This window comes from Syngnathus acus, chromosome 10 (assembly GCF_901709675.1).
Source record: "Syngnathus acus chromosome 10, fSynAcu1.2, whole genome shotgun sequence".
Taxonomy (NCBI): domain Eukaryota; kingdom Metazoa; phylum Chordata; class Actinopteri; order Syngnathiformes; family Syngnathidae; genus Syngnathus; species Syngnathus acus.
The window spans coordinates 13,375,567-13,400,999 of NC_051095.1; the positions used below are offsets into that span (position 1 = coordinate 13,375,567).

Sequence of the window (25,433 nt, forward strand, 5' to 3'; positions counted from 1 at the left end):
TCAAAGAAGGGATAATAGTCCTCTTCTCTTCTTGACTGACAATGAATGTGATAGTTTAATACAATCAGCAAATAACAAAATGCGTATTACAGGTAATATTTTATTTCACAACACTTTGCCTTGTTCCTTTCGTCTCTGCTGTTCACTTCAAACACGCTCCATACGAACGCAATGCTCTCGTATCAGACGCTTGCTCGATCACCTGCTCGTTTGCTGTCACAATGTACCCTACACAAATCCGAAACATTTGTTGCGGCTCCGAGTCACGACGAGGGGCAAGTTTTGGTTTCCAAGGGTGTTTTTATTCCTCTTCAACGTCTCTCCCATACAGAGCCGCCTTTTTCACATGTCCGCACGTCACTTTCCTCTCTTTTCATCTGATCGCGGTGGTGCCTTTACGGGCAGTCGGAGAAATCAACGCCAACAAAAAAAATACATCCAGCCTAGTTAAGACCATACCAAAGACTATAAAAATGGGACCCATTGCCTCCCTGCGTGTGTGACGATCATTGGGACTTTAAAAAAAAAAAAAAAAAAAAAAGAATTAAAAAAAAAAAAAAAAAAATTGGGTGCGTATTATACATGGGTACAGGCTTTTTTCCAGCATCAACATGCCATTGTTAGGGTGCGTATTATACATGGGGGCGTATTATACACGGAAAAAAACGGTAATTGAAGTTGAAATAAAAAAAGATAGAATGGAGAATGATTTGATTTGGATTAAAAATCTGACATGATGCATTAACGGTGCGCCTTATAGTACCTTATATAAGGACAAAATTTTAAAATGGGCCATTCATTGAAGGTGCGCCTTATAGTCCGGAAAATACGGTACAAGAAATGCTGTATGATTCAAACGAACCACACGCAGTATGTTCCCATCCTTGTCAAACAATAACAAGCTCCCATCTGTTGAGAGTCTCATGTTTTGACGCCCGGCGTACACCAAGCAAGGCAACAGAACGTGACTGAGCTGTTGCGCAGTTTGTCGGGCTCTATAACTGTTTTTGTTGAGTGGCTGACCGTCGGCCATTAGGTTAGCTGACATTCAAAACGTGAATCGGAGGGAGTAGAAGAGCTTTGCAATGTTGCAGCTGTCACAGCCAATCAAGAATGTTATGTCGTATCCCGAGTTTTCACAACCAGAATTTACGTTTCCAGGTCATAATGGCAATCTCGTCAACTGGCACTAAGCTGTCTTTTGTCAGTATAGGCAGTACAACTTGTCTTTTACAATAATACTGAACTATGTTTACATTTCATTTGTACCCATGGATGAAAAAGCAAACAATGGTGAGTCACTGTTGAGTCGACGAATGATGTGATCATTGCCAACAACTTCTCAAATATCCACACTCGCTCTCCTTTTACAGTTGCCACCCATTTTTAATCTTACCAGCGTCTTTTTCTCAAATTTACACAGAAAAGTTTCATTATTAGCTGATAATGCAATAACTCAAAGGACACTAGGCAGCAGAGTTACGCCACTAGACGAGGAAGAAGTTTTTACTGAAAATGCCGAAAAGGCTTTTTTCATGAAGAACCAATCAGAGTAATTGATCCAAAACATTTATTGCCTCGGAGCTGATGAAAATGCATTTTATGAAGAGTCAGCCAGCGTGCGCTAAATTGAAATATGGGGATCTAAATAGCTGCTCGCGCCTCATCTAGTCAAATAAATATATATGTTTGTATTAGTTTTAGTTGCACTTTGCAATGAAAGTGTTTTTGGCTCAGAAAATAGTTTTATTTCTCAGAGTAATGTATTCATATCCTCCCACTTATGTCCATTATAGTAGACAAAACCCAACATAAACAATTAATGACTGTTGTTGCTATTGTGAAAGCTAATAGGTTATAGACGCTGACACATCTTGAGTTGGCAAAATATATGGAATGGAGACAATCACTTTCATCATGATGCTTATCTTAGGACATTTTTATATTTCATCTGAGTTAACAGGATCTCATAAGAATTTATAAAGAGATTAGCACTGCAAATAATAGATTGCGCATTAGAGAAGGTATTTAACCACAAAGGCAGTCGTTAGAATACAAAATATAATATATATAATATAAAACAAGTACCTGCTAGATAGAAATGGCAATAATGCTTTACTGTTTGTGTAACTTGATTAAGTTTATTTATTTTTCATTGTTTTTGTTTTGGTGTCGCTCATTGAAAGTCGATGAGCTCAAGCTTTAGATATGCCAGCATTAGATTTCTGCAGCAAATGACTTCTGAGCTCAGCAATGAAATAACTAAAACCTGAAACTTGAGGTGCCACTGTATTTACTGGCTTGGGTGGAATATTTGTAAAACGTTATCGACATTAAAGCACTGGAAATTAACTTTGTAAATGACTGATTAATATTTGACATTGTTTCTCCTTACAGTACGGCCAAATACAATTTCCTCACCTTCCTCCCGAGGTTCCTCTACTCGCAGTTCAGGAGGGCGGCCAACGCTTTTTTTCTCTTCATTGCACTCTTACAGGTAACATTTCCAATCCACGGGACCACTGTGTTGCACTTGGTTATAATCGAAATATGCAAACTACAATTTTTGTAAGAAATCTTGCCGTTTCTCAGCTTCAATTTGTTGCCATTAGTATTCAAGATTCAAGATTCAAGAGTTTTTATTCGCCATGTTTGAGCGTGCCAAACAAGGAATTTGACTTCGGTAAAACACACCCTCTGTTCAACATATAGGTGACTAACAACACTCAGGACATGTGAATATAGTATGCAAGTGGAGGACTGTTTGTGTTGACCTGCATTTGCAAAGGTCCTGTCTGTAAAAATACACCCGTAAAGAAGCACACGCACATTAACATTAGGCTGCCTTAGTTATGAATAATGCATGTAATACGATGTTCTGCTAAAAGGAAACTCGTTTTTTTTCTTCCAGGCACAACATTATTTATGTCATATTACATTGAAAATGCATTGGGCTGCAATGTCCTTCATCGTCTCAATTGGCTTTATTACAATACTATCTATTACAGTTGGGAAGGTGTTTGTCTTTCTTTGCTAGCCACATTGGTCAGTATTGATATTTTTCTCCAGCATCAATCATTGCAATGAGATTCAAAGCAGTAGTGCAAATCCATCTGTCTCAGAGATAAAAGCAATAGCGGAGTGGATTCTTCACCTTGATTCCCACAGACGACGTTTCCCGTTAAGAGCCTCCGTTCCGTGACCTTGAAGTTGGTGCTTTGAAATGCAGCCGGTGCATCTTCATTAACTGACCGCTCGATGGTGCAACCTTGAAACAAAAAACATCTCTGAGGAGAAGATGCGTCATGTTCATAGCAGCAAGTCCATTTATCCTCGCATGGCTGAGATTTGATTATTGAATGTGGGAACCCCCAAAATAGCGTCATTATGTTTGGTTCTAAGCTGAGGATGTAGCCATGTTATATGCATACGATGTACAGAGGTTACTAGCCAGTCACTCTTTCTTCAACACAGTCATATAAGAGTAAAAAAAAAGATACAATTATTCTATTGCTGTCCCTCAGCCCAATGAGCATAATATATGTTTATTTATTGTTTTTACTTATCTATCGATCTATCCTCTTCCCAGCAAATCCCAGATGTTTCTCCGACCGGTCGCTGGACAACGTTGGTGCCACTGCTTTTTATTCTGGTTGTGGCTGCTGTCAAGGAGGTCATTGAGGATCTGGTAAGAACGACTTCAAATGCTGTGTTTCCAGAATACTCTGTGTTCATCCTGTACTTTTTGAGCTGAGACTTATCCTATTGGAGGCATTCATTGATGGCCACATGATCTCGACAGGAAGCATGCAAATTTACATGGGCACATGTATACTGTGTACGTATGCAAGCCCCACTGATTACATTTAACAGCTCTGCCTGCCTGGGCACCCATATAATTAATTAACCGCTATAGTGCATGCAACACGGCAGAGTAAAACAGTTTGGCCTTTAGCATCGATGAAATATTTCTGTTTAAAAAAATGCATTGATTTATTGTACGCTAGATTATGGATGGGTATTTGACTACAGTTCCTTTATTCACTTTGGGGGAATGTCCTGACACCTTTAGTTGGTCTGGCAAATGTCTAAATGTTCCCATGCTAGTGTAGACAAAGCAGAATAATGACGTCAACAGGAGTTGCCATGGTGGAGACGTGCAGCGTGCGTCAATGTAGGGCATACATAGATGACGTGTATTCCTCTTTAGACAGCAAGCTCGTTGTTCTGGTTGGTTGCAACCAAGTAGCGCTCTCCATTTTGCCTCAAGACACGATTAATCACCAGTCATTCCACGCCATCAACAGTATTCGTAATGCTGAATGAATGGGCTAATAAATTATTATTCCCAACCCAATTTACGGTAAAATGTTGCATTTTATTCACAAGGTTTAGTTTTGGTAAAGAGAATTCAATGTGTCAGACTGTATTGCAATAGTCCTGCTGCGTAACCCTGTCTGCAGGTCCCAGCGGACAGCTACTCTATACTGTCCGATTCTATCTTGTGCTGAATGCACAAGCACAGCACTTTTTCCCTCCACCCTTCTCATGGTCTGTTCTCTACGGAAAAAGCATGGCAATGGAGTGGTCTTGATTTCCGTCTTTGGAGATAAAGGTCACGCGCACTCACATCTCTTCCCTTGTATGTTCACCCCTCACAAGTTAACCTGATGGCACGACATTAACCCGTTTGTTGCCTGGTAAGGTAAGGTAACACTGACAAGTAGGCCCTCACCAATTAACTGGCTGGCCAATATTTATATTATTATTATTGTTTATATTTGTATATTTATATTTATTAGGCAATATTAAGACAAAGTACAGTCAAATGTTCTGCACGTAGAAGTAGAGACGTCCCGATCAGATCACGTGGTTTTCAGCTGATCGGGATCAATGCAAAATTATCGTTTTTTCGTAGTTTTCAGAAATTTTATCGCTCTCAAATACGGATGTTGTCTACCAATTTTTTATTTTAGACTGATACTAGTTCAAGAATTCAATCCATGATTAGTCACCCATATTGAATGTACGTGCTGATACCACTAGTGTTTTTTCTAATACAGTTCTGCACTGAAGTCATTGGTTCCTGGAATAGGATATTCAATCCAAAGATTTATTCCCTAAAATCAAAACTGCCAAAATATTGACAGTTACACCAGTGACGGTGTTTTAAATTATGATTGGGCATTCTTTCAGGGGTGATCCCATAAATAATCCACCGATTTAGGACCAAAAAGTATTGTTTTCAAGATCTAAGAAATGTGGACAACCCAAATTAATTTGGAGAACTTTTAAATCTAAGAAGATTAGGTTCTGATTTACTGCATTGTTTTGCCTTAACTCTGGACGCTGCAGGATTATATCACCGCAGTCTCCACTTTGCGGCAGCGCTGTTATTTTTGCCTGCTTGTCTCATCGCGGATAGAATTTGTTTCCTCACCTTAGCCAACATCAACAACCGAATAAATGGAAATGCTGGTTCCCCTGCATTATCGTTCGCCTTGAATGCGGTGTGATATTTGAGAGTGCTGACAAGTAACAAGGCGAGGGATATAAATGCAGCTCTGATCTGACATGTCTGGTGTGCGTCAAGAGCAGAAAGAAAAATGGTCGAATGAAATTCGCCGGCAGCTCTTGCACACGGGATGATGGATGAGCCTTCACGTAGCACCCAAAACTTTTCCCGGTCTCTGTGCAGCTGGCGAAAGGTTGAAGCCGTTTGACACTGCCCGCCTTTTCATTACACACAAGACTGCGTTGCCGAGATGCCCGACGTGATTCGACCGGAGCCTTAAAAGCGAGTGCGCAGGAATGCACCAATTAGCTTTTAATGGAATTAGCAATGGAGTAAATCGGAGCAAGCTAAAAGAATGTAAACAGTTGATCTTGTTAGGGTTTTGAGAGGATATGTCCACGCCTCTCTTATCAGGCCCAACACACATTGCAGTTGCTGGATGCCACTTGACAAGACCTCAAACATCAACACTGTTCACGGCGTTACTGTTTGTCACGTGGGATGCAAGCGCAAATAATAGTGCCGAACAATAGTGCACTCCTACACACAACCACCTAGTCTTCCAACTAGAAGACCTCCGCCAAAACCAAATAATCCCAAGCATGCTTGTCTGACTTGTTTTAGAGGGCAAAGAAATGGTGACTTGATTCACATATCACGATTCCCCCTGCAGTTCACTATAAGTGGATTGTAACACAATACATGTTAAAATTAATTCCTTGATTGACAGCTTCCTTTATGCTTTTTTTTGTCTGTATATTGTATTATGAGCAACAAACTACATTCCACCAAACCCCTCACACACGTGCTTGGTGAAAGTAACATGCATAATTTTGAGCGAGATCCAGGCAGAAATCTCGTTTGTCCAAATTTGGTCAATTTCTTTTTTTTTTTTCACCAATTGATACTATTAGTCAGTCCTCATGTGGCCAGCTATTTTTTTTTTTAAATTGTAATGTGTGAAAAATATCTTAGGCAAATATTTTTACTCTATTAGACCCGTGAACTGTTTCAACAGTGTAGTCGGCTCATGTTGTTTGGAATTGCATCGCTTATGGCTACGAGATCTTTGAAAAAGACTTTGGTAAAATGATGTAAGCACATTCTTTGTATTTGGTTAACTATTAAAGCCTTTTGTTCAGTTATTTTGAGTAAGTTACGCCATTGCTTTGACTCACCTGTTTGCTTTCGAACCTCACACTGATGCTCTTGTCATCCAAATATGATTTATCCTATCATACTCTATTTGCATAACCAATATTCCATTTTCTTCGTTCATTCTAGAAACGCCACAATGCTGACAGCGTTGTCAACAAAAAGGAATGTCAAGGTATGAAAAACAATGCACTGATTCTCTTTTTGCCGGCTAAGTTGAAATATGCTTATCAACTCATTTTGACTTCTTCTTTTCATCTCTCTCTGTTCCCCCTTCCTGTCATGTCACAGTGTTAAGAAACGGCGCCTGGGAGATTGTGCATTGGGAGAAGGTATGCAATTATAATAATAACAAGTAGACGGATTGTTAGCCATTGATTGGGGATCGTAAGCACATGCTCACATAATACACAGCAGAGCAGACCAACACTGACCGTCGGATGGTTCAAGCAGCTAATTAATCCAGTGTTTCCATTGGAACTGCCGTCAAAGGCGAATAAAATGTTCATGGCCACTGCTGATACAAATCACTGTATTGTTACGTGACTTCAATATTTTATGCTTATTACTTCATCTTCATGCATATTGTAAGAGCAGCTAATTTCCTGGTTGGTTACTAAATGATTTAGATGCCTTTTTCTTACAAGATCGTTTTGATAATGTCCTTGTCAGATTTACCTCCTTGCCTGTAGCTATATTTAAGTTTCATTTCTGCTTTATAAAAAATGCGGTGCCTTTCAAACGTTAAATTGTGCCATTCACTGTATTTCCTTTCATCAGCGTATAACACGATCACAGCCCGTCTCTCCATTGTGTGCAGCACGATGACCAGTCTATTTTCACAGGTTGAAACGGGCGATGTTATTGAAGTAAATGAAGGCGATTTCGTGCCTGCAGACACTGTGGTTTTATCGTGCAGGTATCGAGAGTCCGCTCTGAATGACTGCCTACTTGAATCGCCTCCACTCTCTATCTGGGCTGCCTTTTAGCTCTTCAGCCTAAAGAAATGATGGCTTACCAACATTAAAAAAAAGCACTAGTGTTTTTTAGTTGGAATTGCGGCAACAACACACAAAAAAACAACAAAGATTTATAGTCTGATCGCTGTCATTCCTCTAGGTGGGACAAGAGAAAGCAGATAAAGAACCCTCAGGACTGACTAACAGTTACCTTTCTCCTCTCATGTGTTTGCTCTTTGTTTTTCCACCCCTTTCCTTTTCCACCATCCTTTCTCTTCCGCGCTGTCTCCTGCTGATGTCGTGCGGTCACTAACATCAGGTGACTGTTGGGGAAGTCGTCCGAGCTGCCAACGGCGATCACCTCCCGGCTGACCTCGTCATACTGTCGTCCAGGTCAGGAAAACCAGAGGTGTTACCAAGGCAACGGCTGTTGCAAAGTTGGGGCCAGACTTTCAGAAGCTGGTCTCAGAAGCTCATTTGCATGTTTGAGGGAAAAAGCAGCTTGTGATTACCTCCCAGATGTTGCATGTTTGCCTTTTTTTAATCTATTGCATGGCTCTTGTGCATGGCTCATGTGCAGTCACTGCCAAATTTGCATGATCCTGCGTTCCAAGAATGAAATATGAATGACATCTGGAATGATGTATTTTGGTGTTTTCTATTTTGACAATAGTGGCTTACATTGCAACTGTTTCTGTAAAAAAAAAAAAAAGGTATTTAACACTAGGGTCAGGGTTTCACACTAGGGTTTCAAACTAGGGTTAGGGATTCAAACTAGGGTTGGGGTTTCAAACGAGAGTTTCAAACTAGGGTTAGGGTTTTAAACTAGGGTTTCAAACTAGGGTTTAATTAATGACATCATTGTCAGGTCTGAAAATGCTGAGCTGTGAAAAGATGTTGGGTCTTTTCACTTTTAACAAAGTGGAAAAATAGTCTTTCCCTTTTTTTCTTTTGCACCCTTCACTATTTCTGGCAATGGAGACATGCACTTTTGTGCACTGTACTCAGGAATATTGTGTGGGCTGCTTATGTCAGATTTCAGCCCCCTTTACTTTGGACATTTTGGTTTTGTCTTTCTCCAATCCAGTATTGAGCCTTTTCAACCCTTTAGGGCCACTATACTTCTCTCTGGCAAAGTGGAAGTTAAAAGAAAAAAAAAGGAAAGCCTCTTTGGCTAAGTCTAAGAAGGAAAAGAAAAAAATCTTAAGAGCTCATAGTTGACAATGAGTCTTAAACTGGTGGAGGGGTGCAGCGTAATTTGAACAATGCCCTCAAGGCACTCACTGGGATTCTCAACTCGATTAAATTATATATTGTCATTATTATTTTTTTTGCCTTTGACTCACAATTTCCCTTTGTGTCAGTGTAATTCAGAAAGAGTCCTTGTATGTTCCCTGCAATTTGCTGGCAACCAGTTGTGGATGTGCCTTGCTTCTCAGACAGTCATCTTATAAAGGCTTCCACCTCGCCAGTGACCCTAATGAGGACAAGCACTCCAGACAATGGAAGCATTTTTCAATCCTTTTAAGTCCCATGCCTGGGATGGTAAACCCCCTAATACCGCCATTGGCTGGAGCAAATTGAACATGACTCCAAACAAATTTGTTTTTAGCAATTCATGTAAATACAGCTGTATTTTTTATTTTGAGAAACTCCCATCATTTATTGGATTATAGAGAAAAAGAGCAGCAAAGCCCTAGACTTGCTCTTTCTTGATGCCCCCCCTTCCCACGGTTCGACCAGCCCTCTCTAAAACAAAGAACTGCTCACAAAGAGTAGCTAAGTGTGCTCTACCACTGTGCCTGAAATCTGTCAGAAGCTCATTTGTCCGCTCTGTTTCTTGTGCTCTGCACGCCCTCTCCCTCGCATCACGCCACTCTGGAGTTTTCTCTCTCCTCCCGTCTCGGCCCCTTTGCAGTTTCATGTTTTTCAAGCAGTCTGCAACTAAAGAATGCTTCTTTATATGTATAACTATAATTAGGCTGCTGCAACCTTGTCTAAATTAAGTGGGCTAGATTTGTCTGTTATTAAAATCAGCCATTCTTTTACTTCCTTCGCCACAGAATTAGATAATGTTCCTTCATTTGAATATGTTTTATAGATGACTCACCAGCACTTCACCGGTTTTATGTCATTATCTCTTTCCTCAACAGTGAACCGCAGGGAATGTGCTACATTGAAACATCTAATCTAGATGGCGAAACAAACCTAAAAATCAGACAGGTAAATCTCTCTCTCTCTGTTTCTCTCTCTCTTTTGTTTTTCTTCTTCTTTGTTGTTGTGGAGCACATCGTTGCGTCAATGTTCCCGTTGTTATCGGTGACACATGAAGTAACAAAATCAACAGGGTCTCCAAATGACATCCGACATGAAGGACATAGACAGCCTGATGCGTCTCTCAGGAAGGATGGAGTGCGAGTGCCCAAACCGTCATCTGTATGAGTTTGTTGGGAACATCCGACTAGATGGCCACAGGTGGGTAAACTTGTTAAACTACATTTTTGACTGTATGTTTTTTTTTTTTCCGGAAGCTTTTGAAAACAATCAGGGTTACCATTGCTTATATATTTTCTGTGATATTCTTACTACCTGAAAAATTTCAGGAACTTTAAGGACAGCGTGTTATTTGATCCATTAAGTTTGAAAAGCCCACAGCTGTTTGTATAATCCCTTTTAACCTGTTGAGATATTGAAACTTTGGCTGATCCATTTGCCCGTAGCTGAGTGCATTGTCTGCTGAAGGCACCTGGTTCGCTCAAATTCAATTACCGCTATGCGTTGCTTCAAAGGCTGTCACTGGGAGGAAAATGCATTTTTATGAGGGACTGGATACAATGTTATGACGTTATGATTTAATCATCTGGGGACTAAAAAGCTTCCCTGAGTAAGCAATTTTCAGAAGTACGTTTGGCTTTTAGAGGGTTTAATAGCATCATGTTCCTTTTGTGTCATTCTAAATCTTTTCAGAAGTAGTAACTTCTCTTCAGTACAGGCAGCACCTGACTTTACACAACAACAGCCAATAAATCCCAGTATGAAATCAGGAGAAATAGAGTGTGAGCCTTTGATAGAAATCGTATGCAGTCTTCATATCCGTGTACGTATTGTGTGTTTTTTTTCTCACCCCTCACTACAGCACGGTGCCGCTTGGTCCAGACCAGATCTTATTGAGAGGAGCCCAGCTGAGGAACACACAATGGGTCCATGGTGTGGTGGTCTACACGGGTCATGACACAAAACTTATGCAGGTACTACCACCGTGAAATGCAATTAATCTCACCTGAGGCAGGTTCATGGTGAAGTGCTGCGGTTTTATTTTTAGGACGCCATAGTACTAATAAAAAAAGCCTTATTAATCCAAGACAGTCTGTAGCAGTCAGTAAGGAAAAAGATCTAATTAAATGCACTTAATTGCGATGAATGAATCGTCAGCACATCTGCCTCCCAGTTCTGAGGTTGGGCGAGTTCCAATCCGGTCTCTGAACTTCCGATGTGGAGTGCATGCTCTTACCTTACTTGCAGGTTTTTAATTTTTACTACTGTCGTGCCCCACATTACACATTTTTACACATTCTCTTTGCTACTATTAGCATACTTAAATTCAGGGCCAACCAACCGCACTTCTCAGATATTTCAACATTGACTACACTTCCTCTTTTTTAAATTTTCTTTGCCTTGTCAGAACTCCACTCGGCCGCCGCTGAAGTTGTCCAACGTGGAGCGCATCACCAACTTTCAGATTCTGGTCTTGTTTGGCTGCCTGCTAGCCATCTCATTAGTCTGCTCCGTGGGCCAAACCATCTGGAAGTACCGGTGTGGCAATGACGCCTGGTACATGGACCTCAACTGTAAGAGTCCCCCCTGAGGCCACTCGCCACCTCTCATTGCACATATTTGAGCTCACTTGTGTCCATATCAGCTTATTTCTTTGTCGTTTTAAGTTACTCCCTTAAATGCTGGTATGTACGTGTCTTTTTCGTTTGTTCAGTTGCCTCAGTTAAACAATGTTTCTCTCATAACAAGTGAAATATGTGCCAATGCGGGAATGCTCCAATTCCCTGTTAACTGATGCCTAGATGTGTTGAGTGCCAAATGGTTGAATATCACTGCGCTGCTGTACTTTTTTTGTTCCCTTTCTAATGTTGTGTTTGATTTTGTTGTTTTTCTTTGTTGTCGTTTTTTTAACAGCTCCAGGTAACAACCATTTTAAAGCCTTGGCCATCCGTGAATGACCTCCCCTTACTAACCCCTTACTGAAGCTCTGCCTTTGCTAAGCAAATGAGGCCCCCTACCCTCGCCCCTTATACGGTTGCCCAACTTTGTGTGGGACCGTTCCCGTGGACAAGCACATACCAGGGATCCAACGATAGGTGTTCCCCTCCAGCTCTCTCTTACACCTTCGTCTAGTTATTTTCAGTGCCTGTTGCAAACGGTGTCTCACGTTTCCTCCATTTTTATTTTGATGTCCTCTTTTGTTTTGTGCCACGTGGAACACTTTGCCGCTGCCAAGCTTTAGACAACCACCCCTCATTCTTCTCCAGAATGACTAGTTCTGTCCCTGCCTCTGAGCGAAGGTAATACGCTGTCTGCTGCAGGAGGCTGCCTACATGTTTATGACTGAGAGCAGCGGCTGACATTTTCCAAATGCCCCTGTTGCCATCTTTTCAAACCACTTTACAAATGGTAAGAGGAGTCATGCAAACCTGCTCCTGGTCTGGTGCAGCGGTAGACGTTTCCGGGCAAAACTTTGTAATGTGATTTATAATCATTTGCCTTGTCCGCCGCCTATATTTTTTTGCCCAGATTGGTATTTGGATCATTATTTTGAATGTTTAGAACAGTTGAGACCTCATTTTCAATTGTGATTCAAATTAATAATTATAAAAAAGATATTAATAGTTTTATTTAAGATGACCTTATTATTGGAACCTGATTGTTTGGTTGATTGGCATCCACACATCCAACATTCTGGACAATGACAAGATGGCTGCAGGGATAAGTTGTGTTCGTCTACATCCTTATGCTGTTGTAGTGATTGACACAAGATGCCCACGTTCTGCCACGAAGCAATTTTTGACCTATTTTCAAAATTTCATCTTTAACATGATTTTCAAAATTTCAGCTTTAACATGATACCAAAGACAATTGACTAATCTTCCACGCTCCACCAGTTTTTTCACTGGTAGTCGTCCATAAAGTAACTTGGAACTTTTTTTTTTAAATCTGATTTTTTTTTATCTGTACAAGGATTACTAGTTTGTCATGGTTCAATAACCGTTACTGACATTTTTACAACTATTTTTGTTTTGAGATTGCTGAGGTGCCTCAATGAAATGTACATTGAGTGAATGGTTGAATTTGTCACATTCACAGGAATTTCATGGAGTCATCTGCCACAGTTTTATAGGATTGCATGAATCCTCCAGCCTTTTATCATCTGGTCAGATTTGTTATTGTTATTATTGCTTAGTTTAAAAAAAAAAAAAAAAAAGAACAGCTGGTGTGCAGTGACAAAGCTCTGGTACGCAAAGTGATCATCGTGGTACTTCAGCCATTACTCTGTGCCCTGATAGGCCTGTAGGAGAGGTTGTGTCCTGGTCGATTTAAACTTGCATTATGACTTAAACTCCCCCCCCCTACACGGTGCTCTATTGGTGCTCTATTGCTTTTGGTGAGGGGTTAAAAACACGCTCAAAACGCTTTAGGGGGGCAGTGTAAGTCATAAAGCAGGGCTCCATCTTGAGACTGATTGTACCGCCATAAGGAGCTTGTTGAGACTCTTTCCAGTGCGCATTGTCCAGCCTGTGACAAAAGAGAGCGGTGGAAAGCCTGTCAAATTATTTAGCATCACACGAGTCAGTAAAAGAAAATGATTGTAGCCTCGCCATTCGCCAACATTGAGAAGATGAAGGGGAGAATGTGCGTTAGCTGGCCACGCACAGCATCCCGCCGGCTCGTATGTCACTGAACACCCGTGAATAATTAATGTGACTTTGAGCGGTCACGGAGTGCTGAGGATGGCAATCGACGACATGTATACTGTGAAAACAATGCAGATTGAGGCCAAAGAGTGCAAGTTGCTAAATATTTATGCATTCAGCCAACCTGTTCGATTTGTATTTTTTAGTCAAATAGAAAGGAATTCAATCAAATGCTGAGCTGGTGTTGTTCCACCAAAAGCCATTCAATCGTGCTTTTGCTCTTATTTTAGGGAAGTCCTCATACTGAAACACACTAAGCCAGTAAAAGGATGAATAAAATGCATCTTCGACTAAAACCTGTTGCTGTGACTAGTTGATGGTTAGTAATGGTTAAAATGACATTGAAAGTACAGTGGAATCTCTAAAGTTGAACACAAAGCAGTTTATGTAAATATAAATGTCATTTTTAAGGTGGCAATATAACATTAATTGTCATACAAGTGAACTGGTTTTAATACTAATAGTGCTCTGTTTCTAAATTCAATCTACACGTTTGGAGATAATTGCTGTGAAGACTGAAAACTATTGAGTGATCGCTAGAGTAATCGAATATTAAGCGCTTTAGCGTGCCTTCTATTCTGCCATGATTGCGACACATGTACCAGATTGCGAGTAAGGACAATTTTTTTACGCAGCGCTTTGGGCTGGCGTGACCGCTACAGAGCGCCTCGTTATCCGCCGTGAGTACACGTACGTCATAGTTTGTAAGCTTCAAGTTTTTTTTTTTTTAATCATTTAAAGTTGAGGTTTTTTTTAACAACACTTCCTTGTGGTGTGTCGAATTTACAAGACTTTAAAGTATGGCATTCAACTTTAGAGGTTGCACTGTACTCCCCTTGTGTGCTTTTGCACTGGCGCTTGCCCTGCGGTGTTCTTTGCAACCAAACAGCCGAGTTTTTGAGTGAAGGGATCTAACAATGCAGTGCAGTGGTCATCATTAACACGTCGGCGTCATCCGCCCGCTCTTTTCCACTCCTTGTTGGTTGGCAATGTGTTATGGACTGAATCTCCCTCCTTTGTCTTGACAGCATCCAGTGCGTTTGTCTGCCCCTCCCTCCTCCACACTTCTGAGACTCCCTGTATTTGTTGTAGCAGTATAGCTTCCATCCCGCCATGCGTTTGTTGGTTTTGTTTTCTTTTGCTATGTCATGGCAAGGGGGCCCTCCTCTCAATGCTAAGATGAAGTTGGCTTGAGGAAGGTAACTCTTGCAAGCTCCCGCAAGCTGTGGCAAGGTAAATGACATCCCTCCTGTTTTCATGTTTGGCGTCCGTGGGGTTCTCTGTTGATCATTGCCACTTTTGGGGATGGGGGAGGGGGGGGCATCATTTTGCATAGTGCTTCATTGCCTGGATCAAGCTGGATGCCAAGGCTGTTGCTGTGACACAACGGAGACACCTCAGTCCCTCACTGTCAAGCTATGGGATGTTAAATTTGACCCCTGGGTGAGAGGATGGGTTCATTTCCAGCCAGTGCTCCGTGTTAGCCCAACACACTCTCCCCGCTTTGGGATAATAGGGACCATTGGCTGGAAGTAGCTGCGGGCTCTTAACATTTTACCGACGGATGCTCATGAACCCGGCGCTGACGAGCCTCCTGTGTATCACTTCCTGTGTCCAAACCCGTCTCCCCTCCGTAGATGGCGGGGCGGCGAACTTCGGCCTCAACTTCCTCACCTTCATCATCCTGTTCAACAATCTGATCCCCATCAGTCTGCTGGTCACACTGGAGGTCATCAAGTTCATCCAGGCCTTCTTCATCAATTGGGTGAGCCGAGAGTTAAGTTTTCCGTGTTTCAGCTGAAAGATGCTTTCTAGTTTTTACAGGTGACCGGGATTTGACCTTCTCTACACTGTTGACTGTTTTTGTACTTTGTTCAACTAGCTCTTCTAACTAGGAATTTGATGACAAAATCAAACAGGTGTCTGTGGAAAAAACATTTCCATGTCCAGTTTCCACTTCTTTGCCAGGGAAAGAACCCGTTTGATTTTGACTGCTACCACGATGAAAAATATCAGGACAGTCCCCCAAACTTCAGTCTCATTTTTCAACATCACCAATCATTAATTATTAAGTTAAAGTTAAAGTCCCAATGATCGTCACACACACATCTGGGTGTGGTGAAATTTGTCCTCTGCATTTAACCCATCCCCGTGTGATTTTGATCCATCCCCTGGGGGAGAGGGGAGCAGTGAGCAGCAGCGGTGCCGCGCTCAGGAATCATTTGGTGATCTAACCCCCCCAATTCCAACCCTTAATGCTGAGTACCAAGCAGGGAGGCAATGGGTCCCATTTTTATAGTCTTTGGTATGACCCGGCCGGGGTTTGAACCCACAACCTTCCAGTCTCAGGGCGGACACTCTACCACTAGGTCACTGAGCTGTTGTTTAACCTGATTGTTTCATTGAAGTGGAGAATGGGAGCTGGAGGATTCCAGTTTGAAATGTTGCAATTATATCATGTGTTGATTGTTCTTTGTGACTTGGCCAGGACACCGATATGGTCTACGAGCCGACCAACACACCTGCCATGGCCCGCACGTCCAACCTGAATGAAGAGTTGGGCCAGGTGATAAAAGCAGTGTGTCTTATCTTTGTCCTTCTAATTGTGCTCCATCTTGAATGTCCTCTCCCTGCTGGGCAGGTGAAATATATCTTCTCTGACAAGACGGGCACGCTGACCTGCAATGTCATGCAGTTTAAGAAGTGCACCATTGCTGGCGTGGCCTACGGGTATGTAACTCCCCCCCCTCCACACACACACACACACACACACACACACACACACACACACACACACACACACACACTTTTCTCCTTGCTTCCTCTTCTCTCACCTTCTCTTTTGTTAGTTGTTTTCGCTCCTTCCTCAACTAATCAGTAGCAGCTTTGTCAGGTCCTAAGCTATAAATAAAAAGGCTGCATACTGTTGACATTTGACAGCTCCTCTGTTGTCTTTGTCCAACATTTTGGAGGGCAGAGGAGCATCTGCACCTATTTTTCCATGCACATACCACTCAGTTCACTTAACCACCCGCAAATGTTTTACCTCACTGAAAAGAAACATTTACAAGAGTGAAGTGCGAGCATGGCAGAGCATGATTAATCATTTTGGGATTTAATTAAAAGCTTGATTGATCATGTACAGACAAAAGGATAGATAAAAGGATATTTTGATTAGGACCCCAAAAGTTGTGGATGTCAGTAATTCCAAGAAATGAGATTCCACTTCATTTCCTTGAGGGATAATTCAGGACAAAAATAAATGTTGCACTGTCATTTCACAAAATACCATTTTCCATCAATTTCTACGTTTGCCCCAAAGAAGAGCAGGATAACTATGGCGCAACAGTGTAATAAATAAATGATGAAAGGGCAGAAAAAGCTAAGATTCTGACCGAACCCTCCGTCAATTTAAATACACAAGCCAAGGATAACAGAATAAAACTTCATTTAGTGAAAAGGTGGTTAGGAGGACTTCCAAAACTTCATGAATTACCTCTTTCCACTGCCCACTAAGGCAGCCCGACTCTTCTCAATTCTAAAAGTTATTTCCGGTTGATTAAGTCAAAGTCAAAGTCAGCTTTATTGTCAATCCCTTCATATGTCAAGACACACAAAGAAAACCGAAATTCCGTTTCCTCCATCCCACGGTGACGAGACATACAAGTAGGCGACACAAAACAAAAACAACATAAACGTTCTCCCACCATCCATGCATTGTTTTTATTTTATTCACCGGGAGTTGGATAAAATGTCACAGTTTCAAACTTATTTTTTTATTTAAATTTTTAACTTGCAGCTTTCTAAATGAACAAAATGAGGTCTGTCGGCCGGGGACAAAAGCTCTTGCCGCCGTACTTCACTCAGCCTGCAGTCTCTGCCCAATCCTCACCAAAGTCTTTACTTTTAATTCCCATTTATGGATTCAAACCAGAATAAGACACCTTTTAATTAGGCAAAGCTCCGACGGCATTCACGACTTGACATATTTCTGTACATTTATTCTTGCACTCAACACACAGGCTGGCTTTGCCGTATGACACTTTGCTGTCTATTCCCATCGCAGATGTCCCATTTTGCTTCTCGCCTAAGGTGACGTTGAGTATCTTTAGTAGTGTTGTTTCTGAACAGCTTTGCGTGCGTCTTCATCTGGAATATACTAACTCGGCTTTTTGAGTTTTACGCATTAGGGTTGTGTGAAAATATTTATTTTTTTTTACAAGGGAAACATGAGAACATTTTTAGCACAAGTGCGTGCAAAGTCGTGGCTTGTAATTGGGTGACCCGCACACACGCACACACACAAAAGTACTGACACAACTGCCTGCCTGCATGCGTTCCTCTCCACAAATGAAGAAGGGCTGCTGTAATTAATAAAGTCATCCCCGAGGGTGTAGACATTAAATCCACTGGAAAGGAGTCCAAATCTCAAGGAGAGATGTTGTTAAGCTAAGTGAAGTGCACACCATCTCCTAAACTTGACATCCAAGTGGAAATGCAAATTGATGCGGATGAGTTAAAAATAATATAGAAATATATTTGACAGTTAATGTAATTAATTTATTAATGTTAACTAACTTAATCTTAATCACTCAGTCCCGTCGAGTGCAGGAAATATTTTATTTGCTGCAAAAATGCTTCGTTTAATTGTGAATTTATAGTACTATATTCTTGAGTAGTACATTAGAATTAAAATGCGTTGCATTCATATTTATGTAGTTGTTAAGATGATGAATGAAAGTACATTGAAAAAAAAAAATCTGTTGCTCATATTATCATTGGACATATCTTTGACACATTTCTACAGTACACATTCCTACCAAACCCTTGCAACTTGGCTCCAATCTTTCCTAGCATCCTAACCTATCCCCTAATAGTAACAACACATGATTAGTATTCAAAACACATTAACAATCAGCCTTTATTTCCTTTTTTTCTTTCCTTCCTACAATGGCTTCAACAGTCACGTGCCTGAGACTGAGGATGGTAGTTTTGCGGAGGACGACGGGTAAGATGAGTGGGCTGCTTGTTTGACGTTGTAGTGCTGCCCTGCCTTTGGTGGATGTGTGACTAAGTTGGAACGCAACCCTGTTGTTCAGTGACATGTTTAACCAATATGAGGGAGTCCTTTTAGTGTGTCTAACTATTGTGATGTGAAGACAAAGATTTTAATCGCATATCATACTGTACTGTTTTACCATCTGATCTCTCCGGTATACACACGCACATGTGCACACACACGTGTACGCAGGTCTGCATGGCGCAACTATTTTTGCATGGGTGATCAGGGCGTGTGTGGTGATGGCGTTGAAGTTACTGTGAACAGTTGTCCCTTAACTGCTTTTTCTGTCCATGGAAACCAGTTTTGAGGCTTCTATTATGCATGTGGCACTGCTATTGTATAGAATGGGTCACTAATAAAAAAAACAACTAAAATCGGCCCTTGGGTTTGTTAGATCAACCAAGAGGGCTTTTAACAAATATTTGCTGAAGTTACACAATGAGTGTCGAGGGAGGATTTATTTTTATTCATAAAATAAGAATTCACTTAAATACTTTTTTTTTTTTTTTTTTTTTTTTTTTTTTTTTTATATAAAGTTTGAAGTTGAAAGTTTGTTGTTTCAAGGTTTTTTTCACCTGCATAGTCATGAATTTTTGTAAACGTGCAAATGTCGAGAAGCTTCTCACCAAAACATCACGTTTAGGAATAGGTCTCTATGCCCATATCGTATCTACGTATATAATCAGCCATAAGAAAAAAATAATGATCAATCAATAAATAATCAGGATAGCTATCTGATGATGTGAACACAGTTGTCCTTCAGCTACTGTAATAATCAGAAATTTGCAATATGCAACTATAAAATTCAACTTTTTAGTCCAATGAAAATCAATTTGATCCTCATATTTCCAAGAGCAAGAAAAAATATTCACCGCCAGGTATTTTCTAAAAACACTAGACAAAAGGCAACATATATATAGTTTCGATTGACATCAACAGAATTCTTTTTAACTGGCGAATTTTATAGTCAGAACATGTTTATATTGTTTAGAACATGCTCTATTTTTGTGAGGTTTATTACAATACAGTAATCACTTGTCTTAATAGTGTTTTGCCAAGATGAAAGACAATTGTTAAAAGTAGAATGTAATAAAACCTGGACGATGGACAACATCTAACGCTGGTGTACCCAGTAACACTTGACTATAGATGTTATCCATGTTTCGGAGGATATTCATGAAATATACATAAAATATTCATGCAAGCCAATTGCTTTGGATTTATTGGGCTACAGTCAGAACTTAGCTTGGGATGATACCATCCTTCTACTGGTTATTTCCGAAAGCCATCCAAGCCTCCAGCTATTAAGCTTTAACCTGGATACAGCCCCCGGTAATTGATTGAGAGCCGTCAGCAGCCATGTTCCTGTCGTGACGGCACCCGGCTGCGCTGGCAGTCAATCGATAAGTTACCGCGCCGCAGCCTGAAATGTTTCATCACGACCGTGGACATGTTGAGTGATGCCCTAATGGACCTCATTTATAGGATCTCCTTTCCTTTCCCTGTGCAGCCAGGCTACTCAGTCTTTGTTGCTTCATTAGCATAAGATCATGTCAAATGTTAATGAGTAAGCCCCCTGCAATGTGGTGTCACTGTGTGTGGTCATACATGCATCATGTTATCACTATCAGCAAAATCTGCAATCTAGCATTGGTGGTTCATTGCATTTGCATTGCTTCGAAACAATTTGTGTTTCTCCACAAATTTAATCTTTAAAAGAACCAAATGTTAGCCTTGTTTGCATTTGGCATGTCAGAGTTTGCCCTCCTGCATAAATGGGAGTGGCCATTCGAGCAGTCCTGCAGGCTTGAGAAGACTTATGGCCGCCTCTGTATGGCAACCACTGGTGGTAACATTTCTATCAAGCCTGCAGTGCCACGGACAAAAGCTGCTGTCGCCCTGATCTATAGGACGCCGTTTATCACGGAATGCTGGATCGATCGCTACCGGACAGCCGGCGAGCTGCCGTTCGATGGGCCCACACTATAGCTGTAGGGATAATGAAAGACATAATTTCTTTTATTAACCAACAACACCCCCTTAGCTTTTAACTCTTCGCTCATTAAAGATTTTATCACTGTGTTTTTCTCATGAATTATTCCAGTAAACATTATATGGTACTCGTAGGAAACTAATTCACTTTCTAATTCTTTATTAAGCTTGGCTCTGATTTGGTGATGTTGTTTCCTTTTAAGCATTGTCTTGCTATATTAACAGCATGTGGAATGATATTTTATTGTTTCCCCTAAACACATGGTAGTGACCACTGTAGTAGTGGATACCTATCAGTACTCGAACAGACGGGTGTTGTCATTTAAATATAATGCATGAATTGATTCTTCATTGCTTCTACAACACTTTTATTGATTCAGTGTCTTGAACATCTTCGCTAGTCTAAATGGCTCCAGTAAAAACAAACTCTAGCTTAGTGTTTTATGAGTAAAACAACAATTTTACCTAAACCTGATTATGAATTAACAAATTGGATAATCAGCCCTCTTTTCTGTTTTAATATTCTCAAGAAGAAAACTTGAGAATTTGCAATGATACAAGCCACGTGTCATTTTATACATAATCAGGGCTTTAATAAAAACAGCATCCTCTTCAACACTGCAGTAAAAGTTCTATGTATCAATATCTATGGATTGATCTATATATATATATATATATATATATGTGTGTGTCATTTCCACTGTTATTTTGTTGCATTCTTTTGTTTAACGCGTGTCGTGTTCTCTTCCCAGGCACAGCACGCATTCGTCAGAAGAGTCAGGATTTATTGACCAGAGCTTGTTGGAAAACCTCCAAAGTAATCATGTGAGTACAGGTGCCTGTCAACTTATGTTTGTTGCTCAGAACAAGAAATGATGTGCAATCCGAATGTGTACAGTAGCCTATCCTCTTGATAACAAACCCTGTGTTAGGTCAGCCTGAGGAAATGTTTTGGATCAAACTGTACATAACATATTGCCGTCAAAATCCTATAGTAATATTAATATTAGACTATATCGTTAAATACTACTGTAAGCAAAATAGGTCTATACTATATTCATTACTTACCATATGCAACACCATAATCTTCTGAACCCATTTCTTTCTTCATATCTATTGTTGTCTTTTGTAGTTAGCTATTTGTTTATTTTTCTAGCTATCTAGTGTTATAGCTTCTTGCGAAATAATATGAACCACACTTCTACTGTGGCCCTTTTTGTGATTAAGGGCTATACAAATAAATTTGACTTGACTTTTACTGTTCACACTGACTGTTGAGCTTTGACATCACCCAAGAGAAATAAACCAGAGCAGCGACAAAAATAAACGTCTCCCCCAGTGCTTTTCACTTTCTCTTGAGTCAATGCACCATTTTTTCCCTGGACTTGTCAACTTTTGCCACACAGTCCATGTCAAAAGTAGGCATCCGTCACCGTTGGCGTGACAGAAGGCGACGACCCACCAGTCAGTGGGGGTCAAGGGTCTGGGTCGATCGCTGACAGTGCAGTATTCCCTGACCAACAAGACCGTCTCATCAGTTCTTTGCGCTTGAACTTGTCAAGGCCCTCTTTTGCATAATAACTCCTTAAGCCTCACAGTTACATGCCTAAACTAAACCCTGCATTAAGCTGTGGCCTTCATACATCCATGCAACACAGTGTCACGTCCTTCAGAGGATACCTGTCAACCCAAACTAGATTAGCATAAGAACAGAAAAGGGCTTTCATGGCCACCTGGACTATTATAGAAACTGTGTACTTTCATTTTCAAAAGACCCTTTGATTCGCACACACCCTCCTCTACACCCCAGCACCAATACCTTATTTCTTTTTTCTTTTGGAACAGAGCAGGGTTGCCATGGACACAGGAAAAAAGCAGATTTAATCATCCCGATCACGGGCGTACACAATTTAGTTTGGCAAGGAAAACACAGACACTCAATAGATGTACAGTATGTTTGAAATTAAACTTATCTTTTGAGATGGAATGAGATGAGATGGAAGAAAAAATTATGAAAATTATCTTTTCACTTTTGTAATGGCGCCATCTGCTCAATATGAACCTTCAAAAATAATTGTTTCCCCCATCGCTCTTGAACTATTTCGAAACACATTTAAAATGTGATTGCCTACTACTGGCCTGGCATGTATATTGCAGGTTAAACTTGACAAGTGTTTTGTCATTATTGCAAGTCTGTGTAAATGGCCATTGTTTTGACAATGTTACCTTTTGTGTAGGGACAATTTAAAAAACAAAATGCACCAAAAAACATACACAAGAAAGACCTAATGTTCCTTCACCTCCTTTATGAGAAACGCGACTAATATATTTTGTTCATGTCAATAATAATACTTTGAACACGCCATTTGAGTGGTCAGACTTTTTTTTTTTTTTCATATGTATTGTTGCGGCAAATCAGATTAATGCTTAAAAATACCTCATGTGTAAACATCCAGTGGACTAGGTTTTCTGGTTCTTAACTAGAATGAAAGTAAAATGTCCCTGAGATAAGGTTAGTCATAAAACACCCCCGTCCCACCCCAAGGTTAAGCCAGCCCCATGTTTATATCTACTGCATATAGATGAGTACATTTTTTCCTTTGTGCTTACTAATACGTAGCTTGAAATCCTGATAATTTGAGGTATTACTCATGATGTAATCATCCTCAGAGCGCATTAGTTTTTGTCCGGGGTGTTGCAGAGATGATTAAAGTCACAAATCTATATTAGACAAGTGTCCTCTTAAAACACTCATGAGACCTTTGGGTAAATCCTTTTTTCTCCTCTCTTGAAAAATTGATTTGCGGTGAACAATTTGTTGGTTGCTGGCTGAAAGGTTATAAATGGAGATGCAAGACCGCACATTAGTTTTCAAGGTTAGCAGGGGCAGTGATGACACCTATTTTGGTTTTTATGGCGCCATCCTGAAAAACATAAAATGTAAATGAACAATAAAAACTTTTAAGAAAATACACGTATATGTCAATTTGTAGATTGTTTGAAAAATGTTTCTACCTATTCTTCCAATCTTCTTTCCTTCATTATGTGCAGAAACCCAAGGTCATAGTCTCTTTTCCCTCCTTCCCGTAGCCTACAGCTGCTGTCATCCTGGAGTTCATGACCATGATGGCCATCTGTCACACCGCAGTTCCCGAGCATAACGACGGAAAAATCACGTACCAGGCGGCATCCCCAGGTACATCACACCTTCCCCGCGATATCGTACAGAAAAACGGTGTCACGTGAAGGAGCCAGATGCACATGCAGACAGGACACGGAAGTGGAAAAACAGAGTCTGAATGCAAGACACACAATTATTAAGTAGCAAGAGAGTGCAGGACTAGATTAAAAGGGGATGAAATTTAGTAGCTCAAGCTTAAACACTAAAGTCAAATCAGGCCATGCCCAATCCAATATGACAAAATAAAGATGGCAGCATAAAGGACCGTAGCAACATCAAGGACCCAACCCAAAACGCAGTCACAACCAGTCAGAACAAATAGACAATTCTGTGGACGTTGTCAAATGATGAAGTTCTTAAAACAGTACAGATATACATCAATTTACTCGATTCCAACGATAATTTTAAATGTCATTAGTAACGTGTAAAAACCACCCTGTTTACTCTGCCTTACACATCTGTTTGGCATTTTCAAAGTCTGAGTATTTTTGTTTCATCTAACAGTGGTTAACTTTCCTTTACACTTGTATGTCCCGGTCATTAGAAATATATGGAATAGAAAAACAGTTTTTATTAATAAAGCAGCAGAAACAAAAGAAATTGAGATAAGAAAAAAAATTATCCTAGTTGAAGGTTTGCAACCTCTGTTTGTTGAAACATGCCTGCCCTGGTGCCCTTAGCGTTGGTATGTAAATCTACCAAAAAAAAAAAAAAAAAGGACACTCTTAATGGAATCGCAAAATGTCACCATCCCTGGAGGCATTGTTTGCTGCTCCAAATGTAAACACTGAGTCGACTCTCATTCCCAAAATAAGACGGGGGAGTAAGATTTGCTGAAAATTCCATTAATTACCGAGTCTGTTGGAGTCTGTTATTTATTATATGAATATTACTGTTGCTACATATATAGAGACAAAATGCTTGTAAGTGTTGATAAATCGCAAGGATGATTAACCAGACGACACTATGCTGTTACTTCACGTGACATTGCGTGCTTATTTTGTGCCTGATTGCGTACGGCAATGGTGTTCGTGTGGAGGAGCTTTGGGGTTTGAAGCAAAGTGGGGGATGAGCTTGTTAAGTGAACTGTAAAAAAACAAGCAGATAGCTTTTTCTCACCCTGCGGCGTCCTCGTGCAAGCCCAGCCACAAGATACCTGGCTGCAAACACTGCCCTCGTTATGAAAACGTATCCGGCGTCGGCCTCTTGTGTGTAACATTTCTTGACTTTTTCTTTATTCCCAAGATGAAAGCGCTTTGGTGAGAGCTGCACGCAACCTGGGTTTTGTGTTCTCTGGTAGAACACCAGACAGCGTCATTGTGGAAATGGTACGTTTGATTCGTTGCAATACAAACATACACACAAAAGGAATGGGACCACTTTTTTTTTCGCAGCATGTGGGATTGAATGTAATGTTTCTGTCAAAGAGAATTCAAGCTGCTTATTGCCACTCACTCCCTCGCTTGAACTTTACTGCCAAACCAAGCACAAAACATAGCTTTGCCTTAGAAAGGTCATCTTAGCTTAATGCAAACACAAAATGCAAAATGCCATTGACTGGCTAACAAATGTATTGATGTTGCGCTGT

At 40.6% G+C, this 25,433-nt stretch overlaps 1 protein-coding gene across 6 annotated transcripts in view; it reads left to right on the top strand.

Moving 5' to 3' along the window:
• atp8a1 (ATPase phospholipid transporting 8A1) overlaps positions 1-25,433 on the top strand; it is an 80,597-nt gene that overhangs the window by 12,245 nt on the left and 42,919 nt on the right. The window contains exons 3-19 of one of the 6 annotated variants that reach the window (XM_037263064.1): positions 2,398-2,497; positions 3,590-3,688; positions 6,800-6,845; positions 6,962-7,002; positions 7,516-7,589; positions 9,783-9,852; positions 9,977-10,104; positions 10,766-10,877; positions 11,312-11,477; positions 11,818-11,823; positions 15,248-15,375; positions 16,099-16,176; positions 16,252-16,340; positions 18,574-18,618; positions 21,417-21,489; positions 23,755-23,860; positions 25,091-25,173. In XM_037263064.1, the coding sequence (XP_037118959.1) occupies positions 2,398-2,497; positions 3,590-3,688; positions 6,800-6,845; positions 6,962-7,002; positions 7,516-7,589; positions 9,783-9,852; positions 9,977-10,104; positions 10,766-10,877; positions 11,312-11,477; positions 11,818-11,823; positions 15,248-15,375; positions 16,099-16,176; positions 16,252-16,340; positions 18,574-18,618; positions 21,417-21,489; positions 23,755-23,860; positions 25,091-25,173 (1,444 nt within the window). Of the gene's footprint in view, positions 1-2,397; positions 2,498-3,589; positions 3,689-6,799; positions 6,846-6,961; positions 7,003-7,515; positions 7,590-7,948; positions 8,023-9,782; positions 9,853-9,976; positions 10,105-10,765; positions 10,878-11,311; positions 11,478-11,817; positions 11,824-15,247; positions 15,376-16,098; positions 16,177-16,251; positions 16,341-18,573; positions 18,619-21,416; positions 21,490-23,754; positions 23,861-25,090; positions 25,174-25,433 lie in introns of all 6 variants that reach the window. The other 5 variants (XM_037263063.1, XM_037263066.1, XM_037263067.1 and 2 more) reach the window with 5 other exon arrangements.